Here is a 17,989-nt window from a genome sequence, read left to right as displayed (position 1 = left end):
ATTGGGTGAGAGGCGGGCTACACCCTGGACAGTTCATCACAGGGCTGACACAGAGGCACGGTGCCATCCACACTCACATTCACCTACAGGCAATTTAGAGTCCCCAGTTAACCTGCTGTTATAGATGTTTATTGTGGAAAGAAAACCGGACCACCTGGAGGAAACACACATCTAAACCTGTTGGATAAATATTCAAATACCAAAAAAACAAAATAATTTCGCTTTACTTTGTGTTTATTTTGTGAGGACTTTGTATGTATGTACATATGTGATAGGAGACATGATGCAAATGCTGTTTGTATTTTAATTGTATTGTTTTTGTAAAGCACTTTGATTGAAAGCACTCTATAAATAAATGTATTATTATTATTATTATTATTATTATTATTATTATTATTATACATTGACAAGCCATACAATATAGTATTTGCCATGTGATCATATAAACTTCAATTTCACAATCAATTTTGAAGTAAAACTGCTTCAGCTGACCTGACAGAGTGGGGTTTTAAAGGGATTTAGTGACACCGTGTGCGCAAACAGGGAACTGCACTCTTTGTTCTGGAGGAAGGACGTGGACAAACCAAACTTGCAGGCTGCTTGCAGGAACAGGAGAAGTTCAGATCAAGGAATGGCAGCGCAGGCAGAATTCTTCGCGGGTAAATCACATTATTTCAGTGCTCAGAAAGTGCTGTTGACGATGTCTGCTGTGTGTTTGTGTGTGCTCAAGTGTCCGCAGTGCAGCGGGCCGTAAACAGCGGAGGCCTGCTGGAATTCTGCAAAAGTGCAATTCACATGATTGAGACTTGTTTGCCAAAACACGTCTGTTTGTGTAGTTAGTAGATGACACGGAACTATCCCTCTCTCTTTCGACACTAACTGTCTGTATGGTAGGACAATGCAGTATCTTATACAATGACGTTTTGAACACTTTGAAACAGTTGCCCATTCATGAATAATGATTTTGCAGTGTGATATTGTCGTTACATTAATGCTTCAGGAGCACTACATTGTTTCATTGAATATTGCATTATGCTTCACAGGCATTCCCAAGATCTCCTATCTACCCAATGCTGGGGCAAGAGATGTCATGTGCTTCAAACACTACAATGCAGAAGAGGTAGGTGTGGCACATAAGTTAGTATGGTGTGCACTAGGACACACACTGTATACCTGGTTAAAGTGAGCTGTGATTGAATACACAGTTTGTGTTGTGAGAGGCTGGAGCTCAGTGTTCCTGTGTGCAGGTGCTGATGGGGAGGAGGATGGAGGACTGGCTGAGGTTCTCAGTCTGCTATTGGCACTCCTTCTGTGGAACTGGTACTGTAGCAACTGATCCAACACTCCCACTCTGTCAGTAATCATTGTGTGGAGGCTTGGTAATGAATAATATGAGGTTTTACCCAGTGAATACACAGTATGGGTGTTAGGTTGTACATCCCTTTAGAATCGTATTTTAGTAGAATCATTTGTTTAATCTGAAATCAGCAGACATTGTGCCTTATTTGTATTGTTTTGTTTATTAGGTGCTGATCCTTTTGGGTTTCCGACGCTTCACCGGCCCTGGAACGAAGGGACTCCTATGGAATCAGCCAAGAAGCGACTGCATGCTGCTTTTGAGTTTTTCACCAAGCTTGGTGTGAGGGAAATCACCTCCACTTTACAATGAAAGTCACTGTTACAGGGAGTGGATTAGAATGAATATGTGTAATACTGTGTGTTTCCTTTTGTGAACTTGTTCTCACAGGTGAAATATTACACATTTCATGACAGGTAATTGACTACTATATTTTATTTTTTGATAGGATCCGATTATATTATTTAATAAATACACTTAATAGTATTTATAAGTAATAAAATCTAACAAGGACAAGTATTTGATGTTTCTTGGGTCTTCCAGTGTTGTGACAATGTCTGTTCTGTAGGGATATGGCTCCTGAGGGCTCCACCCTGGAAGAGTCCAACAGGAATCTGGATGAAATAACAGACGTGGCTCTCCAGCTGCAGAGCCAGACTGGAATCAAGGTGCTGTGGGTCACCTGCAACCTCTTCGCCCACCAAAGGTCAGTATCTTATTTAGAAAACCTGACGGTCGACTCCTGCGGTTCGAGGGAAAGACCTCTTGCTCATTTAGGCTGTAAACAATACAGAATCATTTTGGTTGGATTGTGTTCTTGATTTAAGTAAAACATCATGGTATACACATTTTAATCATGTGACAGGTACATGAATGGTGCAGCCACAAACCCTGACTGTCATGTTCTGGCCTTCGCTGGTGCTCAGGTTAAGAAGGGGCTGGAAATTGCCAAGAAGCTGGGTGCAGAAAATTTTGGTATGCATGTCTTGATAGTGTCACTGTGTCTAAAATAATCATATGCTCCTTCAGTGTTGCTACCTCATTGTATCATATTTGTCTCCTCAGTGTTTTGGGGAGGAAGGGAAGGTTTCCTTTCCATCCATAATACTGATGTTGCTGCGGAACTGAAGCACATGGCCAACTTCTTCAAAATGGCTGTCAGTAAGTGTGCACATGACAATGGGATTCATTCCAAAGTTCTGGTCTGCTTGTGTCACACTTTCAGTTTTGCGTCTCCTCATTTGTCACCAGAGTACAAAGAGAAGATTGGGCTGAAGTGTCAGTTTCTTATCGAACCCAAGCCTAAGGAGCCCTGCAGACACCAGTATGACTATGGTAAGGCTTCCCGTATTTCAACAAAACAAATGCGCTTTTTAAGTCTTACTGAGGCATTTTATATGTCAATGTTTCCTTCTATAGACGCTATGAGTGTTATAGGATTCCTTAAGCATTATGGTCTGGAGAGTCACTTTAAGTTGAACATCGAGCCCAACCACACCACCCTGGCAGGACACTCATACGAACATGATATTGTCATGGCCTCTACGTGAGACATCTTACCTGTTACCAGAAATTTAACCTAATACCTTTTATCTGTAATATATCGAAGTGAACAATGTTGCAAAATGTTTCTGCGTCACAACTTTGGCACAACTTAACACCATGGCCGTTTTTATGTTCTGTATCATCCTTGCTTGGTGGTGGACAGGTTTGGCATGCTGGGTTCAGTTGACTCCAACACTGGCTCTTCTGACCTGGGCTGGGACACAGACCAATTCCCCATGGACATCAGGGACACCACCTTGGTCATGAAGGTGAGCTTATTTCTTTAGTTTATTGTATGTGAAGGTGCCATTGTCTAAACACTGTTGGATATGGGCTTTAGCTAACAATGCTAATATACTTAGCAAGGGTTGCTAAGACTAATCCTTTGTTTAAAGCAGTATTATTATAAACATATGAAGTTGATATGGCGAATGTGTGAGCAAACAGTTGTCTATTTACGCGTCAAACAGACAAAGAACATTGGCATCAATTTGGGGCCATGTATCTGTCCATCTAATGAATATATGTCCAGTATTTATTTACACCTTGAAACCAAATATGACTCTTTGCTAGATAAATGCTGCTATGTTCACCAGCTAGTCGCTAACCTTGTCTTTCTGCTGTTTTCTCCTTGACAGGTAGTGTATACAGTACTGTGGGTTCATGTATATCAGAGCTTTTTCTTTTTTACTGAAAACATATACCTTTGGCGGTTAATGAGGAGGTGTCTGGCTGGAAAACCCCAAAAAATAAAACCCCAAATGGCCAAAGAGGCTTTTATGCTCTGTCGAGCTGAGGGGAACTGCAGAATCTGTGGTCATTCTTGTTGTGTTTATCACTAAGAGCGAGTCCTTTCATGTTAAACATAGTCATTTGATCCATTGGTAAAATAAGTATATTTATAGTGCAGCTTTAATGTTGATATAAATGTATACTCAACACCCTGACTTCTAAATTATCACACAGACTACCATCTTTTGTAAAACAAACATCTTTTGTTAGAAGAGGTATTTTGAAACTCAATCTTGTAGTAGTACTGCATCAACTGTACAAGGTGGGTTAAGTTGAGTTCAGTAATCGAGGAATCTAGATAATATTTACTGTCTTATTGTCTGCAGACCGTTATTGAACAAGGTGGCCTGCAGCCAGGAGGCCTGAACTTTGATGCTAAGGTGCGCAGAGAGTCTACAGACCTGGAGGACCTGTTCATCGCTCACATCGGAGCCATGGACACCTTTGCGAGAGGACTCAGAAATGCTGTTCGCATTATTGAGGACGGACTCATCACTGGTATGGTGAAGGTGTGTATGCAGCTAACTGAATTCACTGTTATATAGACTTTCAGGCAGAGTTTTATTAGGAAACATGCTAATAAAGCTGGTGAAAATAGCGGCATTACGTTCGGTCTCTGACTGGTTATGTGTGATTTTTTTTTTAAATAGGAGCGATACTCAAGCTTCAGTCATGGCATTGGACAGAAAGTGGAGGATGGTTCTGCCACCTTAGAGGAAATGGAGGTAAGACTATTGGAGACATGTTTATTTAACTACAGACACTTTTGCACAACCATCTCCATTGTCTTATAGCTTAACACTTTTGTTTGCTTCACTTTGTATCTCGTCCTTTTGAATTGAATGTAGAAATCCATCATTTCTTTTAACCAAATATATTTTAGAAATATGAGAAAGGATTGTTGCTTCTATATCAAATTTTCCAGGTATTTGGAAAACATACCAGTCAAAGCGATGGGCTTATTTTGTTTTGTTTCACAATACAACCTGCTTAAAACTAGAACGGACAGTATTTCTGAACACTGGTTTTTGTGGCCACTCAGTGGGGTATTTACATCTGAGATTTCTCTGTGTATGTCTGCTCAAGAGGTTATCAGTGTGTTTATTGCCAGTGGAATAAACTTGAGTAAAAACTTGAGTCCACTGTAGGTGTTGTTGTGTTGTTTTCACAGGCCTTCATCAAGCAGAACGGTGAGCCGAAAGTAACTTCAGGGAAGCAAGAAAAATATGAATCCATCTTTAATCACTACATATAATAAAAGCATTACTGTCTGCATATGATAAACTTTGACCTTCCCACTGGGATCAGGAATTGCATTTGAATGCAGATGTTTCACTAACTAAAAAACTACCAATACAGATGCTGAGCACTGTAGAGAGTAGATATTAGGGTATCCTGACAGACTAACTGACAGACTTATTCAATATAACATTTAAGAAATATGTGTATCTGTATATATTTGTAGTGCTTTTGACATGTCAACTGGCATTTGATATAATGTACAGTGAGAGGCTATATTCACTTTAGCTGATGACTAATGTTCACTGTGTAATGAAACCCATTTTCACAATGAAGTTGATGAATTATTGATTATTATAACTTAGTGTTTGTATTATCTACTGCATTAATTTCAACTTTGTATTACCATTCAAATGTAAGATGTCCTTGAGTGTCTTGAAAGGTTTCCACCAAATAAAATGTATTAATGCTATATTATTTTACAATTCATACAATCCACTTTACACATATAAATCCTGTTGAATAGTTATAAAAACAAATATAGTTTATTCCATACATTTAGCATTGTGTTTCATTGCATAGTTGCTGCATTCTTGCAATGTTATAGGTGCATCTCCAAAAATTTGAACATCGTGGAAAAGTTTATTTTCTTCCGCGATTTATTTCAAAAAGTGATACTTTCATATATTATGGATTCATTACACATAAAGTGAAAATATTATTTTATTATTATTATATTTCAAACATTGTCTTTTTAATCTTGACGATTACGACTTACAGCTCACGGAAATCAAAACTCCAGTATCTCAAAATGTATTAGAATTTTAAAATAAAGAATTTAAGCTCTAATCAGTTTATTAACACAAAACATCTGAGTTTCCTGAGCCTTTAACTCTCAGTCCTAGTCCACGCGTACGCGGGTATTTTTTAAAATCAAATTTATTTTAACAATAATATTAACTTAAATGTATGTTGCGCCATTCGTGAAACCCAAGGACACTTAACAAAGTTGACAATGCATGACACACATGCATATATGGTATCAACGAAGTTTAAAAAAAACAAAACCAAACACCTAACATGAAAACACGGCAATGCCACAATTGAAACGCTGTCAAGAGCATGCCAAACCAGGAGACGGCGATATAACCGTGGGCCAATCAGAAGTCTGGAAAAAAAACACTATTTCCGGTGGGCTGCTGGCAATTACACATCGAGGAAGAGAGGAATGAATCAAACGTGGGGAATGATAGTGAAGTGGAGTTATTATTAAATATCACACTCGAATATAAAGCTTGCAAAACAAATATGGCAGAAGGAGCATTGTTGTTTCTCGCCCGCCATTGCTCAAAATGTAAACAAAGGAGAGAACGACGCGCCCTCTGACGTCACAAGCCCGTCTTCTTGACAACAAACGGACCATCTGCTCTTCTCACCCCGGCAAGCTTCGTTTTCAGTGACCTAAAACGCAGTTTGCGTGTGGACGAAAGGCCAAAAGGTCTAGAAAAAGCTACGTTTTAATAAATACCCGTGTGCGTGTGGACAGGGCCTCATCTGGCTCATTCCACTCAACCATAATCATGGGGAAGACTTCTGACTTGACCGTTGTCCAGAAGACACTCATTTACAGCCTCCACAAGGAGGGTAAGCCACAGAAGGTCATCGCTGAAAAGGCTGGCTGTTCGCAGAGTGCTGTGTCAAAGCAAATTCATGGAAAGTTGAGTGGAAGGGAGAAGTGTGGTAGGAAAAGGTGCACAAACAAGAGGGATGACCGTGGCCTCGAGAGGATTGTCAAGCAAAGCCGATTCAAGAACTTGGGGGAGCTTCAAAAGGAGTGGACTGAGGCTGGAGTCAGTGCATCAAGAGCCACCACACACAGACGTGTCCAGGAAATGGGCTACAAGTGCTGCATTCCTAATGTCAAGCCACCCCTCAACCAGAGACAATGTGAGGAGCGTCTGACCTGGGCAGAGGAGAAAAAGAACTGGACCGTTGCTCAGTGGTCCAAAGTCCTCTTTTCAGATCAAAGTAAATTTAGCATTTCTTTTGGAAATCGAGGGCCCAGAGTCTGGAGGAAGAGTGGAGAGTTCAGTGTGAAGTTTCCACAGTCAGTGATGATTTGGGGTGCCATGTCATCTGCTGGTGTTGGTCCACTGTGTTTTATCGAGTCTAGATTCAACGCAGCCGTCTACCAGGAGATTTTAGAGCACTTCATGCTTCCATCTGCCATCAAGCTTTATGGAGAGGCTGATTTCCTTTTCCAGCAGGCACCTGCCCACACTGCCAAAACCACTAGTAGCTGGTTTGCCGACCATAGTATTGCTGTACTTGACTGGCCAGCCAACTCGCCTGACCTGAACCCCATAGAGAATCTATGGAGTATTGTCAAGAGGAAAGTGAGAGACACCAGACCCAACGATACCGACGAGCTGAAGGCCGCTATCAAAGCAACCTGGGCCTCCGTAACCCCTCAGCAGTGCCACAGGCTGATTGTCTCCATGCCACGCCGCATTGATGCAGTAATTCGTGCAAAAGGAGCACAGACCAAGTACTGAGTGCATAAATTAACATACTTTTGAGAGGGTCAATATTTCTGTATTATAAATTCTTTTTTCTAAAGTTCTAATACTTTCCATTCACTGTAAGCCGTAATCGTCAAGATTAAAAAAGATGCACCTTTATATACAGTACTTTGCTGAAACTGGGAAAAAATATAGAAAAGAAAAATGGCCATATACATAAATATATATATATATATATTTAAAAAATAAGAATTCAGAATATTTTAAGGAACCCCCCGAAGATAACCTATTACTTCATCTTCCCCTTGTCTGATGATATACCCCTCTATATATTATTTAATTGTGGACTTAAATAATAATTAAACATTTATTCCACCGCCTCTTACCTTTGGATTTCTAATCTAATAAGGTGTTTTGTCCATTTCCCCAAATCCATTTATTGTTCATCACAAATTTTGATGAGAAAGTGGAGCAGGTTTAAACAAGGTCCTACTTATTCCTAGTTACATGTTTCTTTTGTCTATTTCTAAAGTTAGTTTACGTGGGTTTTTAAAACCTAAAATAATACATTTGGGTTTAACTGCTTGTTTAATTCTAATTATTTATTTTTTCAGTACAGCTTCTCCAGCAGTCTGACATAATATGCTACATGAAGTTTGTATTTTTGCCATGATAAATAATCTTTCGTATACTTGAACTCTACTTCCATTATTTGAGGTGTGTATCTCCAGAGACATTTGGACAGAGCCTATAGACCTTTCCTATCTACCTTTTTTTTTAACCTAATTTCTGTATTATAGCAGACTTGTACACTGTATTTATCAACAGGATTTGAAGAATTATATCTGTTTTACTGCTTTTTATATTTGTATTGTTCACTGTAATTTTCTTATTGTTGTTTTTTTAGGTAGACAATTTTAAGATCTGTCCGGGGACAACGGATGAAAAATAGCCTTTTGGCTAATTCTGGTGCATTTGCAGCAATGTTAATTAATGTACACTGTCCCTGTCAAATAAATTAATAAAATAAATAAACTATCAAACGCCTTATTTTACCAGTAGGCTTTGGAAAGAGCTCTCACTCTGCACCTTTTGTGGGTACCATGAATGTCTCCAGCGTGTGATTCAGATGTGTTAGTCAGAATTGAAACATGGATAGAAGTAGCCCTGGGCATGTTTATTTTTTTATTTTTTTTGCTTCAAACTGAAGATTTCTTAGTTGTAGCCTACTATTACACAGACAGACAGCTTTACACCTCAGAGTGATTCTGTTCTCGCCAACGGACAATCTCTGCAGCATGTCGCCTCTCAGCCAGTGTCTGGTCTGTAAAAGAAACGCGCACCTTTCCACTGACATCACATCATACTACCGTCCTGCCAGTCGACTGTCCAATCAGCAGGCGAGGGGAGGCCCAGTGCCGGTGCGGTCTGTGCAGTCGGCGGATAGCGTGAGCTCTGCTCACCGTCACGTCTCTCCTGATTGGAGGGTTGAGCTGTGGAGGAGGCGGGATGTGAAGCCAACGAATCAAAAGTAGTGCGCGTTTCTCATTATCATAAAATATTGATCAGCATCCCTTCGGCTGTCTATCACCAAGTTGTCATCTTATACAGTTTGTTTTTTGTTGGCTGGGTTGCTTTTGGTGCACATGAGAAACAAAATCAAAAGACGAATAGTTGACTGAATTATTGTTTCTTATTTCATGGTAATTTTTTTTTGTCAGCCTTAAGAAAACCTGTTTCTCAGTAGTGCTATTACCATCAAATTCAACTTTTTTTTTTTAAATCCAAAAACATGTGGACTTTCCTGGGAGTAGCGAGCTTCACGTACCTTTACAAAAAATCCAGCACAGTCTTGACTTTGGCTCACAAAGAGTTTGTGGTGGCTGCAGCCTTATTGCTTACAGTCGTGCTGCTGCTCTCCTATATCAGGTATTTTCATGGCCAGAAGCTCAGACTCTCTCAGATATTTCATTTGCCTCTGCGCCTCTTGTCTTCTTTACCTGTTGTCAACCACTTAATCCCCCAAACTTTAACACGGAGGAGCGAGAATGCAGAGAACAACTTTAAAAAGGTAAGATTATATGTCAGATTAATTATGTGAACAAAGGAAGACAAAGACAGATAACATTGAATGATTATGAATTATTGTTAGATTTGAATTATATAATTTTACTGTTTTAATGTTGCAAGCTTTATGGCTTCTCATGGCTTCTTATTCTCAGGTTTAATTTAAGATTATCTAAACTAAAGTGCTTTAAGTGTTTATGAAGACATTAGAAAGACATATTTGATTATTAGCTGATGTATAAAATATTTACACTTTCCAATGTTTGCCTTACAGTCAAATTCAGTCTGGACTTTACACTGTGCATAATGAGACTCTCCTCTCTGTTGTTTCCAGAGCCGGAGAACAAGAAAAAGAGTGGATATAGATTCCTCCGCCTCACAGGGTGGCTCAACCAGTTGCTCCTCGGTAGGCCCGGAGCCAGATGTGGTGATAGTTGGGGCCGGGGTCCTGGGCTCAGCTATGGCGGCCGTCCTAGCCCGGGACGGGAGGAGGGTGACGGTGGTGGAGAGGGACCTGAAGGAGCCTGACAGATAGTGGGGGAGCTGCTGCAGCCTGGAGGATACAGGGCACTCAAAGAGCTGGGACTGGAAGGTCAGTGACAGAATCTGCTCCTGTTAGTGACCTGCAGATGTTCCCAACCAGCTTCTTACTATGACTGATGAACACACACACACACACACACACACACACACACACACACACACACACACAAACACTCTATTTTCTGCCTCAGTTAGAAGCAGTTGTGTGTATTTCACATGAGAAATTTGTGTATTTTTTTTTTCAATGTAAAACTATTTAAAAAATATATATGATTATATATAATTATATGTATCAGCAGTATCCCTTTAAAAACATTCTGCCAGGTGCAATTTCTTTGTACATTAGTGTTAAAACAATTAGAAATCATGTTTGACAATATTGGTTTTATTGAACACTTTTGAGCCTCACTAACCCGTTGGCGTGGCAGCCATTGTTATAGAATATTCTTAGGGGGCTAAATTGATGTAACGGAGAAAGGTAAGACAGGTCTAGCTTGGAGTTATTAGCCAACATGTGTTCACTGACCTTCCAGCTCTAGTTATTTCTCACATGTAACTGTCCTTGTTAGGGAGACGACTGTCAGACTGATAAGGCAGAGACAGTGGCTCAGGCGTAAGGCGTATATATATATATATATATATCGGTGTCCTCTGGGAATCTGGCAAGGTTGAATCTTACAAGAATGTTTTTCAAGAATTATTAAATTATTAAAACAGATTATAGTACAACTCATGGATGGTAATAGATTCCAATATCATGTAACATTGGAGTCTTAAATCAGATAGAATAGAATAGAATCAGAAGAGGGAAACCTACAGGAACTAGGGGCAAGACAGAAACATAAAAGGGACAAAAAGATGTTATATTTCAGATTTGGTGTTGGCATTTGATGTGTTCACACATGTTGTATGCTGGCACTGTATGTATGGATGTTAGGTCTTCATTAGTCTTTGAAACTTCTTCGTCAAATCTGAACCTGGCTCAATATTTCTTTAACAGCCATTACAATCTCATGTTGTGCAGCCAATCATTGTTAAAGTCTCTGAAAATACTAAATATGTCAGGGTGAATTTGCATGTCATGATACCAGATAACTGGAACAAGCTGAATAGTATGTATATAGTGTGACTGTTAGACAGCGTCCCACCCTTTTAGCACCTTGAGGGTGTAAATGGGTTAAATCTGCTCACTTTTCTTACATTAAATGAGCTGAACAGCAGCTTTTAGCCTGTGTTCAATTTTGTCGTTATGCATTAAATCCCACATGCTTACCTGTATGTAGCACAGGAGCAGACTGAGTGAATAATGAATGTGTGCTGTGAAACTGTAACCTGTTGCGTGTGTTTTGCCCTCAGGTTCAGTGGAGGGTTTGGATGCCCATCTGGTGAACGGCTATGTGATCCATGACATAGAGAGCAACACAGAGGTGGAGCTCACCTACCCTCAGGTGGAGGAAAGCATCCAGTGTGGACGCGCTTTCCATCACGGCCGATTCATCATGGGCCTGAGGAGAGCCGCCCTGTCCGAGCCAAAGTGAGCAGAGTCATAAAATAAGTTCATATGCCATCTGGTTGGTTGGAGGACATAGTTTTTGACAGCTCTGAGAGTTAGAAGTAGTATAATTTCAAATCCGGTGACTGCCTTGTGTCTTGTATTCGCATCTTGCTCATTTATTCTGCCTTACAAAGCCAAACTACTTGACCAGTTTGACCAAAAAAAAGATCTTGAGTCAAGATCCACTTACTGGCTTTTTCTGAAGCTTTCAGCTGTGCACCTTTATTCACCAAATTGAACTGTTAGAGTTAAGATTTCTTTTCTTTTTGCCATCTCCAAGTTCATGAAAGAACTTTTACGTTCTACGTTACTAGTGAAACTAGTACTGAGATTTTCTCTCAAAACATTGCACCAATTGGGCTTATTATTTCCTTTCTCATATGTGGTCAAACAAGTAATTTGTTTATTGGGTAGATGGATCAGATTGACTTTCGAAACACTCAGAAGATGAGATGTAAAGTCTTATCATATTTTGTTTTACCAGATTTGACCTTTCAGATAATAGATATTTCAGATTTATTCTCATGTAAAGGACTATATACATAATTATCAGCAGTTAGTTCACATTTAATGATGGTTTACAGAAAAGGTCTATCTGAAAATGACTCAGTAGCTCTTGCTTAACAATCCAAATCTTGCATTTATGAGCATTTTGTTTCAGAATGTTTTTAAATGTTGCCCACATTATTCTGGCATGTGGAGGTAATGCCTCTAACTGTCTCATTGCTCCCCCTAGCGTCACATTCATAGAAGGCACAGTGACCAGTTTGCAGGAAGAGGACGGCTGTGTAACTGGACTCCAGTACAAGGATAAAGAAACTGGAGACGTCAAGGTGAGAAGGGGAAACTGCTGTGCATGTAGAACTTTATATTCCATTATTTAGTGCACAAGGTGTATGATGATGACTGCCTTAACCTGTATCCTGTAGGAAATCCATGCAGCGCTGACCGTGGTGGCTGATGGCTGTTTCTCCAAATTCAGAAAGAGTCTGGTCTCTGGGAAAGCTCACATCTCCTCTCACTTTGTTGGATGCCTTATGAAGGTAGCACGAGCGATACAGATTCATTGCTAGTGTTATCACATTGCACAGAATACACTGAAATTGCTCTAGAGCTGAGACAACTAGTCCATCAGTTGATTAGTTGATTGACAGAAAATTCAGCAACTATTTTGATTGATTTATTTATTTTTTCAAGCAAAAGTACCAAACATTGTCTGGTTTCAGCTTCTCAAATGTGAAGCTTTCTAATATCTTCATATGGAGATGCTACCTCAGCCTCTGGGAAATTACAGCAAGCATTTTTCACTATTTTATATACAAAATGATCAAAAGCAATTCTTTGAGAAAATAATCAGCAGATGAATTGATAATGAAAGTAATCCTAAATTGAACTGTTCAAATCTGTGATCATTGAAACATACTTAAATGCTATTTAAAGGACACATTCTGTTTAAAATGCAATGTGTGATTGATTTGGGAAATCAATAATGTGTGTTTAGTGTTTAAACACCACCTTGAGTGAAATAAGCAGTCTCTAAATATTGATTGAAACAAGATGTTTTTAGTCCATCAATCACTCAGCTGGAATCAGGACAACAGTGGCTGCGGATTAATGTAATTATTATCTTCCCCCTGAGCTTTGAATTATCAGGGGGTGGCGATGGAGCAATGGATAAGACACATGCCTTTGCCGGGTTCAATCCCCCACTGTGACCCAACCACCATTGTGTCCCTGAGCAAGACACAACCCCTAGTTGCTCCAGAGGCGTGCAACCTCTGACATGTATAGCAACTGTAAGCCTCTTTAGATAAAAGCGCCAGCTAAATGAATCTAAATGTATCACTGTGCTTCTTTCCAGGACTGTCCCCAGTTTAAAGCCAACCATGCAGAGCTGGTGCTGGCCAACCCGAGCCCGGTGCTCATCTACCAGGTCTCCTCCTCACACACCAGAGTACTTGTGGACATCAGGGGGGAGATGCCTCGCAACCTCTCAGAGTACATGGCTGAGAAGATATACCCACAGCTGCCAGGTGAAATTAATTTTGAGAATGGTTTTATTTTTTAATTTCTAATGAAAAATAACCTTTGGCCTGATGAATGAACCCCTGTGCAGCAATAAATGTTTAAAATGTGCTATAAGGTTTTCATGAAGCAAGGATGCCAGACGTCGTAGTAAGTAGGACTATATCCAGACTGCTGCCTGTGCTGTTGTGTGTACGGCCAAGGAAACTACAGCTGAAGGATTTGACATTCATGGTGCGCTGTGCTATTCACCTGAAATATCAAATATCAAAGCAGTAGCTCTGGTAACCTTGACCAGAGGAGTCAGTCACACTGATACATTGATAAATGTACATTCAGAAACCAAAAGAAAGGGCTTTTTCATGTGCATGTGCCCAGCATGCACCTTTGGGTTTTCATCCACAGAACGAGCTGAGTAATGGACCGCCTGTGTTCTCTCTTTCTTTCCTTTAGAGCATTTAAAGGAGCCTTTCATGGTGGCGCTGCAGAACGATCGACTCAGGTCCATGCCAGCCAGCTTCCTCCCTCCCTCCCCTGTCAACAAGCCAGGTACTGAAGTGTTATTGACTGCTGTGTTCTTGTTGAGGGAATCTATTGAACTGATATTAGCTTGTGCACAGTATGATGCATATCTTGGAAAGCAGTGCTTCGCTGTGGTCATTACTGTATGATGAAACAAATTGCTACTAATAATAACTAGCTTTAGAGGTACCAGGATAGAAGTATCCCTGTTTCCAGTCTTTGTGCTTCACATGTAGCGCCAATGTGGACATGCGAATGATATCGGCCTTATCTCGATATAATTCTCGGAAACAAAGTGACAAAGCATTTTCTACAAAATGCTGAACTGTTTGTCCGTTTTTGTGAATGCAGGTGTTGGATTGGAGGTGCAGCTGTAGTGAGCTGTTTTGGTGTAAGGAGGTGTTTTAATCGTCAAATAACTGAAATAAAAACTCAGAGAAACACTAAGTCATCTTCCCCATGTCATCCCGTTGACTGTGTTTGGCACTAATTGGAGGATTACAAAGTGCTGAGGAAGAAAAAAAAAAAAAAAAAAGAGACAAGAACGGGTCCATGTATTTTGGATGCAAGACAAACAACAGTCTGTCGTTTGCAGGCGTGCTTCTCCTGGGCGACGCTTACAACATGAGGCATCCTCTGACAGGAGGAGGGATGAGTGTTGCTCTCAACGACGTTCGCATCTGGAGGAGTCTGCTCAAGAACATCCCGGAGCTGTATGACAACGGGGCTATGCTGCAGGTGAATACAGGAACTAGACCTAACCAATTGCATGCTAATAATTCACTGTTTCCCCATAGACCTTATTATCCAGAATGACAAACCTTCACATTAAAACTCTTATTAAAAATGTATAAAACTGGAAATAATAAGGCCAGCGTGAGTGCCTGCAGGAAGGTTCATTGATTTTTTGTTCTGCAATGTGTTTATGATAGCAAGCAGAAGCTATATTTGGAGCCTCTACTGCATCACATTTGCCCTGTCCTATTATTCCCTCTGCTGTAGGTGAGAGACTGCAGACCATTGTGCATTATTACCCTCTGCTTTTTTCTTCTCCTCAATAGGCAAAGAAAAAATTCCACTGGGAACGCAAGTCATCACATTCTTTCGTGGTGAATGTGTTGGCCCAGGCCCTGTATGAGCTGTTTGCAGCCACCGACAGTGAGTCTCTGCCTGCCTCTGCATGAACTAACACATGGAAAACAATAATAGGAAATCAGACATGACTGTTATTTTGCATTGAACAAGTACAAACGTCAAAATCTGTAATCATTTAAAGCAACACTTGATGGTCAATTTGATTCTCATGGCTTGATGTCCATGTGGCTGTTCTGTGTTAACAGATTCTCTTCATGAGCTGAGAAAAGCCTGCTTCCAGTACTTCAAGCTTGGTGGAGAGTGCGTTGCTGGGCCTATTGGACTCCTCTCAGTGTAAGCATTACATAATGTCCTCCACAGTTACATAGGATAGACAGATTTTCTCTAATACTGCATGACAGACAGTCATAAAAGGGTCAAGGGAATAGTTTTATATTTTGTGAAATATGCTTAAGTGCTTTCTTGCTGAGAGTTAGACGAGAAGATTGATACCACTCTCATGTCTGTACACTAAATATGAAATTACAGCCGGCTATCTTAGCTTAGCATAAAGACTAGCTAGGATATAGCGACTGTCCAAATTCCATCTACCAGCACCTCTGAAGCTCACACATTATTATATATTTTCCATTGGCAACCTCCATTTGACGGACTCCAGGAAGAACTGCTACTGTCCAAAATATAGTCTGGTATGTAACCCCTGTAAAACCACAACTTGTTGTTTTTACCCTTTGGTTTTTGTACAGATTAAACAAACAATATATTAGAAACTAATTAGTGAACTTTAGAGGTGCTGGTAGGCCGATACCTTTGGACAGAGCCTCGTTAGCTGATTCCTGTCTTTATGCTAAGCTAAAGCTAGCATAATGCTAAAGCACACTAATTAACATTTTATGTTTCCTTTGTTAACTCCATAGAAAAATCAAAGTATAAAAATGACAAGTGTGGTCTTATGAGGGGTTATATGCTGGACTGTTTCTGAGCTGGGACCAGTGAGCAGTGAATGCTATCCGTGCTAAGCTAAGCTAACTGAAGCTTCATATTCACTGTCACATGACAGTGGTATCTCGTCTCACTCGGCAAGAAAGCAAATAAGCGTATTTCGTAAATGTCAAACCGTTCCTTTCAAAACAGGGTTAAGAACAATAGACTTTGTTAAACATTTTGTTAAATTAATGACATAATCATTTTTACCAGGTTGTCACCCAAACCCATGACCCTTATTGGACACTTCTTTGCCGTGGCCTTGTACGCAATGTACTTCAACTTCAAGTCTGAGTCATGGAGCACCAAACCTCGAGCTTTTTTCAAGAGTGGAGCCATCCTGTACAGAGCCTGCACAGTCATGTTTCCACTCATCTACTCTGAACTTAAGTACCTGGTGTACTGAGGAACATGACAACTGGACACAGAAAGCTTAATTGGAAGCAAAAATATACTTGGCAAAAAGTTGGTATGTGTTGGCGTTCCTGCTGAAAATCTTAAACCATGATTTTACTACTGAGGATTTTCTACAATATGCCCCTGCCTTACTGGAGATGCCACTGCCTTAATGTCCTACTTAATGCCTTCTTTCAATTTGGACATTTTGGATGCCTTAGTGTAGATCGGTTTGTGCGCACCCACGCAGTCTGTCCTATATGCTAAGGGATTGCAACATACAGTATTTTAAGCACTCAATTACACTCAATACTGAACATTATGGAATTATTCCTGCCAAACAGAACTGCTATGTGGAACATGGCGTCTGCATTTTATAATAATAATTTTGCTGTATATTTTCTTGTTGAGCTCATTTGGGCTGTATTTAATAAGGGAATCATCATGTAATGACGATGTATTTTATTTCACTGCAAACTGTGAAAATGATTGTCTCATGTTGTTGAGGAAAAGGTACTTTCTTTTCAACATACCTTCTGTCCTGTAATGATCATTTCCTGCCTTCTTGTTATTGTTTGTTTGTTGACTTTTTGTAACACATATTGGTTCCTACAGCTAGTCTGAAACATGCTGACAGTGGCAGATGACAAAACTATAATCCCAGGACCAAAGAAAGAGTGAAACTTGCACTATTTCAGTCCTGCTGGACGTCAGGAAAGAGCTGACACAGCATGTCGCCTGGGGAAAGTTTGGGTTACCTGAGATAGAAGGAACAGTGCTCATATTGGGACTAAGTCAGTGGATGATGCTCAGGTGTTGTTTGTCTTGAGCTGACACACACAAGGAACTCCTGACCTGTAATTCACCACAGCTTCCTGCACTGTTGGGTTTACATGTGTCTGCTGTGGGCTCGATGGGCCGTTGAATAAATCATACATGACAGAGAATAATTGCTTTTCAGTTTTCCTGTCTTATTACAGCAGACTTCTTTTGGATAATCTATACAATTAGTTATTTTTCTTTATATCTGACAGTAGTCCCCCTGGGACAGTAAATGAGTATACCAGTGAGTAAGTTAAGTTAGAACCATACTGGACAATATGACCACTAGATGGCGCTCACTCACAGCTGAAGGATTTCTGTTTGAATGGCCTTCTAGTTTGTCATCCTGCCGATCACAGTTTAGCTCTCAATGGACCGGATTAAGTTACTCTGCTGTGCTTTAGCATTGAAATGCAGATTGAATATACTTGGACATGATGAATTGTTGAGATTGCGTTTGGTATTAGACTTTTGCTACAGCTTTTTATACCTCGGTTGGCTACTGATGCTGAAGAGGTTTTACCA

At 40.1% G+C, this 17,989-nt stretch overlaps 2 protein-coding genes across 3 annotated transcripts; both read left to right on the top strand.

Annotated features, from left to right (window-relative positions):
• The first annotated feature begins 528 nt into the window (after window positions 1-528).
• On the top strand, window positions 529-8,527 carry LOC119898055 (xylose isomerase-like). Of its 2 annotated transcripts, none has more exons than XM_038712192.1 (14): window positions 529-659; window positions 1,044-1,120; window positions 1,248-1,320; window positions 1,527-1,639; window positions 1,748-1,773; window positions 1,926-2,063; window positions 2,223-2,332; window positions 2,423-2,518; window positions 2,609-2,692; window positions 2,777-2,903; window positions 3,066-3,171; window positions 4,021-4,203; window positions 4,345-4,419; window positions 8,363-8,527. In XM_038712192.1, the coding sequence occupies exons 1-14, from the start codon at window positions 632-634 to the stop codon at window positions 8,405-8,407; spliced, it is 1,281 nt and encodes a 426-aa protein (XP_038568120.1). In that variant the 5' UTR covers window positions 529-631; the 3' UTR covers window positions 8,408-8,527. The 2 variants fall into 2 exon arrangements, with proteins under 2 accessions (XP_038568120.1, XP_038568119.1); XM_038712191.1 differs by lacking the exon at window positions 8,363-8,527 and adding an exon at window positions 4,866-5,405.
• A 519-nt stretch (window positions 8,528-9,046) lies between these two features.
• On the top strand, window positions 9,047-17,626 carry sqlea (squalene epoxidase a). Its single transcript, XM_038712190.1, is given in 12 exon segments — window positions 9,047-9,526; window positions 9,857-10,052; window positions 10,055-10,114; window positions 11,422-11,599; window positions 12,357-12,453; window positions 12,550-12,663; window positions 13,482-13,653; window positions 14,099-14,194; window positions 14,763-14,905; window positions 15,229-15,325; window positions 15,508-15,595; window positions 16,460-17,626. Coding segments are annotated over 12 exon segments (1,713 nt in total). The 5' UTR covers window positions 9,047-9,247; the 3' UTR covers window positions 16,653-17,626.
• The last annotated feature ends 363 nt before the right edge of the window (window positions 17,627-17,989 follow it).

This window comes from Micropterus salmoides, unplaced genomic scaffold, assembly GCF_014851395.1.
Source record: "Micropterus salmoides isolate LMB-PRFRI ecotype aquatic unplaced genomic scaffold, ASM1485139v1 Ms_hic_scaffold_11, whole genome shotgun sequence".
Taxonomy (NCBI): Eukaryota; Metazoa; Chordata; class Actinopteri; order Centrarchiformes; family Centrarchidae; genus Micropterus; species Micropterus salmoides.
Note: the sequence above shows the minus strand (reverse complement) of the source record. Positions and strands in the feature narration are given on the sequence as shown.

Coding starts and splice junctions, on each gene's coding strand:
- LOC119898055 (XM_038712191.1), top strand. CDS start 632: ATGGCAGCGCAGGCAGAATTCTTCGCGG. Junction 660..1,043: donor GCAGGCAGAATTCTTCGCGG/GTAAATCACATT, acceptor TATGCTTCACAG/GCATTCCCAAGATCTCCTAT. Junction 2,904..3,065: donor GATATTGTCATGGCCTCTAC/GTGAGACATCTT, acceptor GGTGGTGGACAG/GTTTGGCATGCTGGGTTCAG.